The following is an 11,879-nucleotide window of genomic DNA, read 5'->3' as shown; positions in this document are numbered from 1 at the left end:
AAAGAGAATAATGAGAATCTGGTATTTCTTTGTTCTTTCTACATGTGTCTAATAGACATGAACAAGTTCTTTGAAAAACATCTATGACCTTTGAAACATGTCTTGTCTTCATGCTCTATGTTGACTATGGTTTCAATAATAAACATACATTTGCATAAAGCATCCATATTTATCCATTCCCATGTTGATTTAGAGTATTACAAACTTGAAAAGTTTTAATTTAAGGTACATTTAGAACAAATAAAAAATGTGCGATGAATTGCGATTAATCGCGAGTTAACTCATGACAATCATGCGATTAATCGCAATTAAATTTTTTAATCGATTGACAGCCCTAGTTATTATACCTTTATTACAATGTAATACATTGTGTAATTATACCTTTATTACAGTGTAATATAAATGTGTAATTATACCTTTATTAAAGTGTGATAATACCTTTATTACAGTGAAATTATACATTGATCACCACATTTCTCAACACATTAAGTCATTTTACGATGCGATAAGGGCTCCCCTCCCTACAAAAGCCAGTTTAACCACTGGTTGTGGGGTATAATAATTAAAGACATTATAGCCTCCAAAGAAGTGGCATATGCTGTTAGAGACAGAAATTACAATTGTAGAAATATTGGCATGAAATTAAAGTTCTAAATATGAAATTATAAACAAAAAACACAATGAATGAAAGCTAGAATTCAAGCTAGAAAGCTACACTTTCCTTCAAGTGTACAGGTTGTTTTTTTTTGGACACTTAAAAATTTGGCATTTGTGTGGCTTTTGATGTGGTTAAATTCAATATTTGAAACAAGACGTACTTGAATATCACCTGCATGTCATAGTTATTTTAAAATATTTTATATATGTTTGTATTACATGAACAGCTTATTGTAATTGAATACACTTATAACAAAATGGCATTGAAAACTGAGCCTCATCTTTGAAATATTCATGCCAAGCCACCACACACAGACAGTAGAAGGTCTGCTAATATGGACGTGCAAGAAGACGACCTAAAATGTCCTGTTTGTGTAGAGCTTTTTACAGACCCTGTACGCCTTCCATGTGGGCACAACTTCTGTCAAACCTGCATCCAAGTGGTCTGGAACATGGATGACCCCAAAACATCAGGAGAAGGGCCACTGTTCTGTCCGGAGTGTCAGATCCTCCTTCCTTCTGACCTTAAGCTTGAGTTCAACTCAGATCTTCAAAGGAAAGTTCAGGATGTCTTTGCAAGAGCATCTTCGCTGGAAGGATCATCTCATATGTCACCCTTCATTATCATGTGTGATCAGTGCATTGGGAAGACTGAGGTGGCTGTGAAGAGCTGCCTCTCCTGCGACGCCTCCCTGTGCTCTGCTCACACTCTCCTGCACCAGCAGAGAGAGGCTTTAAGAGGGCACTCTCTCATCGAAGTAACAGAGGACTTAATTTCCTTCAAGTGTAATGAGCATGGGGAGGAGCTGAAACTATTCTGTCAGGAGGACCAGACTACTGTGTGTTGTCTGTGCATTGCGGTTGGGTCACACAAAAAACACCAAGCTGTTACGCTGCAAGAGGCATGCTCAGAATTCAAGGTAGGGGCTTCAATTCATGAAAATGGGTTGATGAAAAAAAAATTATGAGTGAAAAATATTACTATTTTGATAGATTGGTCAATTAAAGGGACATTTTTAAACATGTGCCAAGTTCTTAAAAATGTAGCCTACATGTTGTTAAAAGTAAAAACTTAGCCTATACATTTATATTTTTTATATAAATATTATATAAGCTATGTATATTATAAATACATATAATTTAGTACAGAAATAAAATTACATGCTTATTATAGAAGATGTGTATTCGGGCCATTTTTGTATGAAGTGGATTTGAATGGGTTTTTTTTTTTTTTTTCAAATTAAGAGATATATTTTTACTCAGATATATTTTTCTCAGATAAATAAAACATTTTCATGGACCATTATTATGCCTATAATTTAGTGTGAAGTAACAGTGTATTGAGAACTTATGGAATCTCTTTGTTCTTTTAGAAGGTGCTGGAGACCAACAAATCACTTCTTCTACAGAGGAAACATTTAGCTGAGTCTGCTATGCAAGATTTGAAACCATTATTTTCAGAGGTGTCGGTGGGTATTCCAATATGAGCTTTCTGAATCATAGCAACCAATTAAACCAAGAAAATTATTGTATACTGCACTTCACAGGTTTGCTGTGTAAGAGAACTAATTTTGATTTGAAATAATACTGGCAAAACTATTCAAATCCACTGTAGCAAGAGATAATCTAATATGTTTCCTTTGTCAATTTATGAGTTCACCAGGCTTTTACTTTTTTTTTTTTTTTATCTTGTGGTGGTTTTCAAGAAAAACGCAGAAGCATACAGACTCAGAATAGTTGAGAAATACAACCAGATAAAAGCCCAGATTGAGGAGGATCAGAAGCTGATGTTGGCCGTTCTGGAAACAGAAGAATTTTACTCCAACAAGTGGCTGAGATGGAAAAATGAGTCACTGGAGTGTCATGTTAAAGATATTAATGCTGCCCTAAGATCAAGCCAATCTCTCCTCGAGGAAGAAAATGACATCATATTTCTCAAGGTGCATATTGTGTGAATTATATTTGAGTGCTCATTTTCCTTTTTTTAATCTGTTGTCTATCAATAACATAACTTTTATTTATTTTTGCAGCATCTCAAAAAACATAGACTTTGGTGAGTTCTTTTCACTGCATTCCCTTTAAATTGTACTTATCTATAGAGCCCCTAAAGGGACATGGTGATGAAAAAAAAAAATGAGATGAGAAAAATTATGTCAATGCTTTTGCATTCTTTTGCAAATGTTTTGCATTCCTCTGAGAAACTTTGAGTTTGCTCGCAAAATGTTTGCTTTCCCCCACTATGCCATGATACATTAAAACCAAAATGAATGTTTCTTCATGAATTCTTCATCATCGCTCTAGGTCCCAGGTGGAATTGCCACTTGTGTCTGTGATAGAGCAAGAGTACAGCACCACAGACAAGATGAAGACAGTCGAACAGCTGGTTGATAACTTAGATGAAGTTGTCTTGCAGAATACTCAGCGGCTGTGGTCTAGTAAGTGTGATGTTTCAATGCACAATGTTAAAAGACATTCTTAGACTTAAATAAAAAGTACAATAAACCTACCTTATAGTGTAACCTATCAATCTTTGTCACCTGCAGGTCTCAGAGCAGTAAATTTAGACCCAGAGACAGCACACCCCGAGTTAGAGATCTCAGCAGACAAGCTGGAGGTACACTGGAGTAATAAACCAACCCCAGAAAGGAAACGGAAAACGAACATCAGCTCTCAGTACAGCGTCCAGGTCAAGGAGAGATTCTCCAGTGGCTCCCACTACTGGGAGGTGGCCGTCTGGAAGAAACCCTATTGGTTGATTGGTCTGTCATATGGGTCAGCTACTAGAGATCAGGATTCTGAGCATCCCAACAGTGACTTTAACAGTGTGTTCTGCTACATCTATCATGGTAATGGAAAATATCTGGTTTGTCAGGACTCAAATGAAAAGTCCCTGGCAGTGAGGAAAACAATCCAAAAACTTGGATTGTGGGTAGATATACCGAAAGGAACCGTGTCTTTCTATGATGGAGATACGCTAACTTTGCTCCACTCATTCCGCGTTGAGTTTTCTGGCCCAGTTTGTCCCATTTTTAATCCTTGTATCGACATAAATGGCCAAAACAGTCAGCCTCTTTCCATTGTCCACCTAAGAAACAAAAATAATTTGTAAAGCACCTCACAAAATGCTCCATCCATTTCCTTTACATAAATAATACATGGGTTATTATATTGTATCTGTCTATTTAATATAGTTGGGTTTGGTGTAGTTATCACAGTAAATATCTCACATTCTCTTTGGTTCTTTTTTTGTCATTTCTGCGAAGATGGATAACTATGATTAACCTTCTGGGTGTTTTAAACCTGAAAAGAAGTGTGAGAAAGAAGAACATTTTTGACAACATGCTAATTATATCTAATAAACCACTGTGTCTTTTTTATTTAAAAGTTAGTTTAAGAGTTAGTTTACTAACAACGACAATTCTGTCATCCTTTTTGGGTTTTCTGTCCATACAGTGAAAGTCAGTGGGGTCCAATCCGGTTTTGGACCTCATTTACTCTTGTTGTATAATACGAGGGTGAGTAAATGATGACAGAATTTCATTTTTGGGTGTATTATCCCTTTACCTACGCACCTGCTGAATTAAAAATTTAAATTTTAGTTAAAATTGTCAAAGTAACTGCAAGGACTAACAAGATATATTGAGTTATAACTACAGATTTTAGATTTGTTTTGTGCATGACTGTGCTTATGGTCTTGGATATGTCCATAAAACCTGAGTTTGACCAGCTTTAGATGATAGAAAACTCTTCTTGACAAAGTTGTAGTCCACCTTAAGCTGAGATGGGCCTCCTGCCAGGGCTCTGATAATGTGATACAGGCACTCCCTAAAGACACGGGAACAAGTACAGTATACGGACTTCTTTGTCTGCTGTTGGAGTTTTTCTAATTACAGCGGAGCTGTCCACTTCAGCACCTCACATGCACAGTGAAATGAAGCAGCATCAAATATCTGCCACATCTGCAACTCTTCATGGTCCCATCAGGTATGTTAAGTTGCTTGTCCCTCTATTTGTGTTTCTTATAAATAAAGAACAAAGTATAGCAGGCTGCCTTCAAATGGTGTTGTTATCGGATTAATTCTAGACTATACCAACACTTTCCCGTAATGGTTAGTGGAAACGTTTACTTTTAGTTGTTGCAGAAAATCCATGTATTTATATTATGAATCTATTTTTGAACTCATGTGCTTTAATTTTTTATCATAGACCTAGTGTATACCCTATACATCCATTGTAGTTATCAGTCACCTTAGAAGCTAAAGTCTAAGAGCAGTCAGTCTGAGTAAAGTATTCTTTCCAAAGCTCTCAAATAACATAGTAGGTAATGCAGGACAGCTCTACCCAGTGCCCAGAGCTTCTGAGGTCAGTCGAGTTGTACAACATTTTTATAGCACACTTATGTCTTATGCCTAAACCTTTTCTCTTAAAGCTACTTTCACATCATGTAATTCCCTTTTTGGTTAGATATATATGGATAGATATGGACAGTTTACAAATAACATGGACATCAGTTGTTGTTTTTGTTGTTGTTGTTTTTGTTGTTGTTGTTGTTGTTGTTGTTTCAACATGAAAATCTTAAAAATTGTATATACAGTGCAGTGGGAAGTTCTGGGAACCAAAAGTCCTAATTGAAATAAGTCTAATTTAATCCTGCTAATAAACAAAGTTTAAATAACAAAGTTTCTCAAAATTGTTGTTCTAATAATATAATTTGTAATTATTTTGTAATAAATTATAAAAATGCATAACATATACACTTTTGCTATGGTCTCAGACTTATGAAACCCAGTCTTTGTATATGTGATTGTAAATATTTTTTATTTACTTATAGTAGTTTAGAATTTTAGCATACAAATAATCAGTATAGCCAAAATTAGTGTGAAGTCATAAAACATTGAGTATGTTAATTACACAATATTTTAACATGTTTTAAAATAAGAAAAAGATTAAATTATTTTACATGAATTATTGCATGTCACAATGTAGGATACTGCTGTCACATGTTAACTACTATACTATATTATACTATACATAGTGAAGGGGGACAGGAAGTTATAGGGAGAGACTGAATGAGCACTAACCACTAGACCATGGCTTTGACTCGTGAAGTTTTGCTGATTTATGTAACACAGTTCTCTTGAGGCAGCAAGCGTAGTGCTGTTAGCCCATAGACTGTGCTGAATGCATGAAATATTTGAGTGACTCAAAAAAAGCAAGTCATAATGCAGTGCTCAACAAGGTTAATTAAAAGGTTTAACACTTTAAAAAGCCTAGATACAATGAGCATCACAAGTGATCTTCAGCATTTAAAGGGATACCCCAAAATAAAAATTGTCATCATTTACTCACCCTCATTCCAAACCTGTATGACCAACTTTCTTCTGTGGAACAACGTTGGGAACCAAACAACATTTGAGCAAATAAAAACACCGAAACATTTCTCAAAATACGTTATTTTGTTTCAATACAGAAAAAGGTCATACAGTTTTGGAATGAGATGTCAAAATGTTCAATGTTCAACTATTCCTTTAACTGGATTTTGGATTATTATTTTTTACATTTAGCAAAATCACAAACAGCAGCAAAATAAGCCAGCAAATACATGTAGTAACAATACAAATGAAAAAGTTAAATAACAAATGAATGCAACATTGCATGCTGGGAACAGAAGCACATATGCTGTTGACACTATTACAGATAATCTGTAAGTAGCTAAGAGTTTACACTAATGCAAGCACAGCTAATCATTATGATTCTGCCGCATGACAGTCATTTCTTTTTCACTTTACAGTATAATTGTCTTAGAATATTGTGACATACTTTAAATTCACACACAGTTTTTTTACACTGTGATAGTCTGCTGAGACTCAGGATTGTTTCTGTTCAGATGTAATCCCAGCGGCCTTTTCTCAACCCCTGTTACTGTGTAAATCTATTTACAAGGGGCTTTCCCTCTGGCTAGGCCCCCCTCTGCGGGTGAGCTGAACCTTTTGCCACCTGTCACAGAACAGACAGAGAGCTGGCACACCTGATTGGCTCAGTTCTAGAATGAGGTGGGTCTTAAGATTGTGAGTGACAGGGTGAGTGCAGGAAGTCCTGTTGGGCTAAGACAGGTTTTCAGTGTAGGGACGGGACGGGACGTTGGAGAAGACGCACTAAGTCGTGTGGGTGGCGTAAATCCAGTATGCGTGAGCCAGTAAGGCGCAGAGAGCTGTTTTGTGTTCTGTGGAGAAGAGAGGGAGGCACAGAGACCACAAACACATGAATAGCCAGTTTTTCTGAAGACTCTAAAGGAGGGGATTTTCTGGGTTCCCACTGCTGCTGTGTAGCGGATGGGACGGAGCTGTTGAGAGGGGAGTTAACAGGTAAAGGGAGGGGTTTGACTGTAATTGGTTTCTATGTGCCTGTTTATGTAACAGATACAGGAGTGAGGACAGGAGGAGGGGTTGAAGGAATCCTATTAGCTACAGCACAGAAAAAGTAGGTCTAAATGGCCTGCATAACAGAAAGTAGATATGTAAAATATATGTAGAATAACTTTCCTTCAGCTAATTTTGTCATTTTCAGTGATTATAGAAATAAAATAGTACACCAATGATTTCAGTTGCTGAGAAAGTCAAAATAGTTAATGGACATGTTATATCAGCTCTGTAATATTAGTTTTTATTATTATAGTTTTAACTTAATTCTTTGTAATCTTTGGGACTTTTAAAGATGTGAAAGCAAAAGTTTTCATAATTGAAATAAAATTGTTGGTTTAATCTCAATGAAATGAATTTTGCTGTATTTGCAGAAGCAGAACTGATGCAAATTACTTGTCATGAAAATACAAAGAAACAATTTTTTTTATTTTAAAATAATTTTTAGTACTATAAACAACATAATATTCTTGCTACATCTACAAATATTTCTAGTCAATTCTAGCTAATTTGAACGGTAGTGTATAATAAAAGTAAATTATAATGATGAATACAATTTCATAGATGCTTTTAAAAATTATCCTCAACTTTGTTCATCATACATGTAAATCACATCAATATTTAAGAGAACAAATTCAATTTAATATTTCTAGTTAATTCTAGCTAATTTATCACAAACATCTCACAGTATATTGTCATGAATGTGGCATGTTTTTTCAGTGAAGGACTTTGATCCAAAGAGTTAATTAAAGGGAGATCAATTTCAAGTTGTTACAGGTTACCATGGAACATGTAAAACGGATTAAGTTACTAGGCAAGCAGCATACATTCAATACATTTCAGCTAAAGGACTGCAGGAACACTACAGCAAATAAGGGCTTTGAATGTGAAAATCTGCTGTTCACTTCCAAATGCTTCAGTCATTCAGACTGACTGCAATTACAATATTAGAGTTATTTCAAGTATTAGTCGCCCTACCTGTCTGTGTAGTTTGACTCTGTGGCATTATCACCGTTGGGTTTGTAAATGTGATTAATAACATTTTACAAATACGAAGGACGCATTTGTATAGTGTCTGTATGAGTGTGTGTGTGTGTGTGCGTGTGTGTGTGAGAGAGAGAGAGAGAGAGAGAGAGAGAGAGAGACCTAAAGAGATCCCATTCATGTTTTTGAGCTTGTGTGTTGTCTTTAAGGAAAACTATGCACTATCCTTCCCTGCCTCCTCCCCCATAACTGCAGTGGTGGTCATGATGCCGGGTGCATACGACTCAATCAATTGAGCGCAACACCTGGCACATGTCCAATCGCAGTCACACTACCCCACTTTCACAAGAGCTGACAGAACACAAGCAGCTGTGGCAGATTGCATGTGAGAGGTTAGAATAGCTTATGTGCATTAAAGAGAGTGAATCCTTTAGGGTAGTTTGTAATGATCAGCCTCATCTCTTCTCTGAGCTGTATGCAGTAGGTATACTGTATTTCATTTAACGTGAACTGACTTCATGGTTTTGTAAAGGTGATTGCAGTCTAATTCAGATGTTAAGGCTTTTCTGAATCCATTACAGGAGAAAAATCTATATAGTTCTGTATGGTCACCAGGATATGTTATGTTTTGGATGCAGCTAGCTAGCCTAGCTACCAGCTAGCCTAACCAGCATGGGTTCTTTGGTCAGAGACACCAGACCATGCTAGTTGTATTGCTTTTTTTTTCAGTGTGAGTAGAATGTGTTGTCTATCATCTTATTACATTTAAGGATTAATTCATTAATTCCTTCAAGACAAGTAGGTAATCATATTATATATTGCTATACTTCTGAGAGAGCTACTGTAAAATTTAGTCACAACTATGTATGTAATATGAAGAGGGAGGGAGCAGAGAACCTGCCAGTAGTAATACTTGGGGTGCTTGCATATCTGGAGTTTGCTTTACATTCTTTAATTAGCATGTTACACAATTAGACCATCTTGCCATTAGTAAACATGCTCAGCTTGATTTAGAGGAGTACAGTATAGCAAGAGGAGTCAAGGTGGTTAGTTCACAAGTCTCTTTACACAAGATATTTGCTTTAGAGAAAATGTTTCACTATTATTTTCCTTTTTAATAGATGTCACTTCAAATGAGAGTTCAAAATACTGTAGAATAGAGCTAATATGTGGGTCAATGTATAATGTCAGGCTCTATTGAAATACTGTATAACATAAGTTGTAAAAAAAAAAAAAAAAGATCAAATTATTATTTATTTAATGTGTAACAGACTTGGTATTATTTAAAAGAAAATGGGTGTATTTTCTTCCTAACTGATGGAGGAATTTATTTCAACAAATGTTAGTAAATTCTCTTCTTTTTTGTTTCTTACAGGTGAATTTGAGGGTGATATTGGAGTTCATCCAAACTCTCTCTCAGATGTGAACGCCAACAAACGTCCAGAGCAAACAAGATGACCAGTGTTGATTAATCAATTATAGAGAACAGGTGTTGTGCAATCTGCAGGCTGCTTTTGGTCAGTCATGTCTCAATCAGGTAAAATCCTCCACCTCTATGTAGAGGTGAGGTCTGTTACTGATGAAGAGGGAAAATACCTGGGAGATGTGGAGAAAACAGACTCCCTCATGTTGACAGCACCAGACATCCTTCAACAGTCTCAGTATGGTGGCCCCAATGCCCCACATGACCGGACATCTCCACGTGGAGTCCTGCATAAAGGTGGAAGCAGCACTCAGAGCCTGGCCTCCAATAAATCAACATCTAGACACTCCGTAAGTTTTCAGCTACATCCAGGACATGACTCGGAACAACCGGCTTCCCAACAAAATAGTCTACCTTATGATGAGATAAGCCAGTTACTCTCTGCTTTGCAAACAGGACCCAGTGGAAATACATGTCACTTGGTGTGTGCTCCTTCTGAACGCGACCCCTTCTTTGGAAAGGACCCTCACTTCTCAGGATGGTTTACTGCCCCACCTACTCCCAGTGGAACTCGTAAGGCATGCGGCCCAACTAAGATGAAGGGAGGAGATGAAGGGAGGCGATCTTTTGCCACTTTCAGTTACATTGAAAAAGCTAAAATTAAATCTGTAGAGGGTCAGTATAGCTCTTTGTGCCAAAGCGAGCCTCAGAATCCCTTCAACAGAACCATGGAGAATCGAGCTACCCCTCTCCACCTCAGGAAAAGGCTTAGTGACCCAGTGTGGTTGGAGAACAGCTTGGACTCCATGAACAACTGCAGCTCAAAACAGCTTAGTCAAGGTTTGGGGACGTCACATATGAGCACCCCCAGCTTTAGGCGGGCAACTCTAGACTCTATTGCCAGAGAAGCCACCCATCGGGCATTGGAGGAATTTGGTTCCCCACAACTAATGCAAAAACTGGCAGGCAACTGTCCTGATAGAGGTCACGATGTCAGGAGAGAACAACGTCGCTGTCAGTCTTGGTCTGGGTCACCGGTTATACCATGCAGTTCTAGGACCCTGCCCACTAAAACAACAATCATGGATCATGAGCGGAATAGTTCGTTTTATAGACTTCCTAGGAGCCCTGCTACTGACCAACTGTCTAACCATGCCAGGCAAGCCTACTTTACCATGTCACACTCAACCGTCAACACTCAGGAGGTCTCAAATCAAAGAGCACAAGGGTATAGGTATCGGCCAAATTTACCATCCTGTAAGCCTACAGCTATTCAACATGAACTGCCATCTATGATTGTATCTCAACCATCTAGCAATCAACGAGTCAGTCATTCCATGAGTGATAGTCCACGGCAAGCCCACAGAGTTAATTTCAACCTGGCCAACTCCAAAAATAAGGTAGAAGAAGAAGCTAACCTACTGAGTGGAAGGAGGAGCATATCCCCAGCCACAAGTCCCGACATGGCTCGTAAACTAGCGGAGGAAGCCACCAAACTCTCCATACTTATGGAAGCCAGGAGGTCTCCATCCCCAACCCAATCGTCGACAGACACAGTGAGGTCTGACAGTCCCCGTTTGGGGCATTCAAGAGAGCCTCAACTATATGCTAGCTTCCAAGGCTCAGCATCAAAAACCCATTCTAATTGCAAACTTCCTGTTCAGGAGCACCATTGGAAACACGAGTCTGTCGAGACTGGTCACCCCTCTGTTCAAACAACCCCTCTTTTACCCCACATTGGAAGTACATCTCCTGCAGCTCCAGCAAGGTTGAACCGATCAGATGTAATATCATCCTCTCCCATACGAGACCCACGGATAGAGAGAACAGAGTTGGAGGGAAAGGACAGCCCGACTTTGCACCGGCACCTACCTTCCCAGTACACAAGAAACAGTCATACAATTAACAATGAATGTTGGCAGTATGAGAGTCTCAAAGGTCACAAAGACAGTCCAGATAGCAGCAGGAGACCATTCACAAGGCCTAATCCAGAGACTCCAGCAAGTTGGACCTTTCACCAAAAGAATGGGATAGAAGAGTGCTTAGCCAGAGACAAGGAAAGCTTGAAGGAGATGAACAATCATAAGAGGAATAGTCCAGCTACACCGGGCTCTCAAGAGAACCATTGTAGGGTCTTAATGCAGTGCAATGTAATGAAAGATGACACTCGGGCTAACAAAGAATGGAGTGGGACGGCATCACAGAGCTCCAGTGGAGTCACAGGCAGCCTTATAGATAGCACTCTACTTGAGAAAGACTGCATATCCTCGGAGACATCTAGCAGAACCAGCCAGAAGAGTTCTGACTCTGGAAAAACAGGCATACAGGTGATTCCATCTTGGTACACATCTTTAGATTAATCTAATGCTCTGATTCACTGTATACTGTTATTTGAT

General features: G+C 38.1%; 2 protein-coding genes across 2 annotated transcripts in view; both read left to right on the top strand.

The window, feature by feature from the left end:
- Nucleotides 1-992: 992 nt before the first annotated feature.
- LOC311069474 (E3 ubiquitin/ISG15 ligase TRIM25) lies at nucleotides 993-9,518 on the top strand (the record flags this gene model as incomplete). Its single annotated transcript, XM_084092653.1, has 7 exons — nucleotides 993-1,577; nucleotides 2,031-2,126; nucleotides 2,364-2,597; nucleotides 2,688-2,710; nucleotides 2,959-3,092; nucleotides 3,201-3,503; nucleotides 9,436-9,518. 7 exons carry the CDS (start codon nucleotides 993-995, stop codon nucleotides 9,516-9,518), a joined length of 1,458 nt encoding a protein of 485 aa, XP_083948779.1.
- psda (pleckstrin and Sec7 domain containing a) overlaps nucleotides 6,783-11,879 on the top strand; it is a 39,206-nt gene continuing 34,109 nt past the window's right edge. Inside the window, exons 1-2 of the mRNA XM_084093548.1 lie at nucleotides 6,783-7,022; nucleotides 9,436-11,810. Of these exons, the coding sequence (XP_083949674.1) occupies nucleotides 9,585-11,810 (2,226 nt within the window). The 5' untranslated portion in view covers nucleotides 6,783-7,022; nucleotides 9,436-9,584. The remainder of the gene's footprint in view (nucleotides 7,023-9,435; nucleotides 11,811-11,879) is intronic.

This window comes from Abramis brama, assembly GCF_963993115.1.
Source record: "Abramis brama genome assembly, chromosome: 19".
NCBI classification, from domain to species: Eukaryota; Metazoa; Chordata; class Actinopteri; order Cypriniformes; family Leuciscidae; genus Abramis; species Abramis brama.
This window is presented reverse-complemented; position numbering and strand designations above follow the sequence as displayed.